We start from the raw sequence: 2500 nt of genomic DNA on the forward strand, positions 1-2500 counted from the left end.
GGGAGTTAATTTGCTTTAAAACTGATCTTTCTCATCTTAAACATTACATTTTGAAATTATACTCAATACATAAAAAGCTTGGATTTTTTTTAAAAGTGTATCACAAGTGAGTCTTGAAGGCCTTGCCTCTCTTGTTTCACTTATAACTGGCCCCTACCTCCAACACTGAGCTGAACCATCTTTGTCTCTCTTTCCACTAATAACTGTCCCCCTTCCACCACGCTGAGCTGAACTTTTTTTTTGTCTCTCCACTTACAACTGACCCCCCCCCCCCCCCCACACACACACACACACACATACACCTAGCCTAATCCCCTCCCCCCCCGCCCCTCTCTTACCACCACACTAAGCTAAACCATCTTTCTCTCTTTCTTATAACTGACCCCCTACCACTACACTGAGCCGATCTCTCTCTCTCTCTCTCTCTCTCTCTCTCTGTCTGTCTCTCTCTCTCTCTCTCTCTCTCTCTCTCTCTCTCTCTCAACTAGAGACTTTGTTGTTTGTTTGTTCTGTATATGATGATTTACGGACAAAATTTCTTCAAGACTGTTTAAACATGTCTCTTAGCTCACTTCTCCGATCAAACAACAAGCAGAGAAATTTCCATGTATCAAAATTTGTTTTCCATGCGATCAAAAGGAGAAATCATATACTCAGACCTAATTAAGTAGAATTAATGTCAAGTCCATGAACATTATGATATTGTGTCATCTATTCAAGTGTTATAATACCCCTTCCCATGCCCACCCCCAGTCCCCTGGTTTTGAATTGTGGTCCATGGCCAAAGTTCAATTAAAACAATTTCGTTCGTTCTTCGTTCTCTCTCTCTCTCTCTCTCTCTCTCTCTCTCTCTCTCTCTCTCTCTCTCTCTCTCTCTCTCTCCAAGGAAGGAAAATGGCGAGTGTAAGTATGCGCGTGCATGTCTGTGTACTTGTATATTCGAGGATATGTGTGTGATGCCTGTGTGTGCACACACATGTGTGTGTTTGAAGATTTTCATGTGGCAATGCTTTGTATGATTTTCATGTTTCCGTAAATGTAGTCTTTGATTCATCCGTTTATATATGTATATATGTATGTATGTTTATATATGTATATATGTATGTTTATATATGTATATATATATTATCTATTTGGTTTGTTCTATGTCATTCATTTATTTATTCACACTTATTTCATTTATAACAATGTGTGTATGTGTGTGTATGCGTGTGTGAGGGCATGGTGTAAAGAAGCTTCCAGCTCACCCATTCTACCCCCAATAAAACATTTGTCCTTGTCCTTGTCCTTGTCATTGTCATTCTCTCTCTCTCTCTCTCTCTCTCTCTCTCTCTCTCTCTCTCTCTCTCTGTGTGTGTGTGTGTGTGTGTGTGTGTGTGTGTGTGTGTGTCTGTTTCTGTCTGTCTGTCTGTCTCTCCACTTACAACTTACCCAAACCACCGACACTGAGCTGAACTGTCTTTCTCTCTCTCTTTACACTTACAATTGACCCCCTCCCCCCCCCCCCTTGCTCCCCCCCCCCCAACCTCCCCCTACCCCACCCCCACTGTGTGTTTGGGACAGTGCCAACGTGTGACGGCACGGAATGGTTGGCCAAGGACGGCCACTGTTACTACGTCAGTCCCCTGTTCGGCCAGGACTCTGTGAAGACCTGGTTCGAGGCTCGCCGCTTCTGTCTGCAGAACGGGGCTGACCTGGCCAGCATAGAGTCTGAGGCGGTCAACAGCCTGCTGGTGAAATACGTGAGTCACTCAGCGGCGCTGTGCTATGGGATGTGTGGCTACAATGGGATAAATTCATGGTAGTATGGTGCTTTGGGGTGTTGGGTGAAATGGTATAGATTCTTGGAATTATGGTGCTTTGGGATGTTGGGTGGAATGGTACATATTCTTGGTAGTATGGTGCTATGGGATGTTCGATGGAATGGGATAGATTCGTGGTAGTATGTGCTTTGGGATGTTGGATGGAACGGGATAGATTCTTGGTAGTGTGTGCTTTGGGATGTGAGATAGAATGGTACATATCCTTGGTAGAATGGTGCTGTAGGATGTTGGGTGGAATGGTACATATTCTTGGTGTATGGTGCTTTGGGATGTGGGATATAATGGGATAGATTCTTGGTACAATGGTGCTTTGGGATGCTGGATATAATGGGATAGATTCTTGGAAGAATGCTGCTTTGGGATGTCAGGTGGAATGGCACATATTCTTGGTGTATGGTGCTTTGGGATGTGGGATATAATGGAATACATTCTTGGTAGAATGGCGCTTTGGGGTGGGATAGATTGGGATAGATTCTTGGTAGTATTATGCTTTGGGGCGTTGCGTGAAATGGGATAGATTTTTTGGTAGAATGGTGCTTTGGGGTGTGGGATAGATTGGGATAGATTCTTGGTAGTATTATGCTTAGGGGTGTTGCGTGAAATTGAATAGATTCTTGGTAGAATGGTGTTTTGGGATGTGCAGGTAGAATGGAATAGATTCTTGATAGTACGGTGCT

General features: G+C 43.7%; 1 protein-coding gene across 2 annotated transcripts in view; it reads left to right on the plus strand.

Moving 5' to 3' along the window:
- Window positions 1-2500, plus strand: part of LOC143290518 (macrophage mannose receptor 1-like) — a 92362-nt gene that overhangs the window by 64626 nt on the left and 25236 nt on the right. For both annotated transcript variants that reach the window (XM_076600028.1, XM_076600029.1), the window contains one exon: window positions 1564-1742. In XM_076600028.1, the coding sequence (XP_076456143.1) occupies window positions 1564-1742 (179 nt within the window). The remainder of the gene's footprint in view (window positions 1-1563; window positions 1743-2500) is intronic.

This window comes from Babylonia areolata, chromosome 15 (genome assembly GCF_041734735.1).
Source record: "Babylonia areolata isolate BAREFJ2019XMU chromosome 15, ASM4173473v1, whole genome shotgun sequence".
Lineage (NCBI taxonomy): Eukaryota > Metazoa > Mollusca > Gastropoda > Neogastropoda > Buccinidae > Babylonia > Babylonia areolata.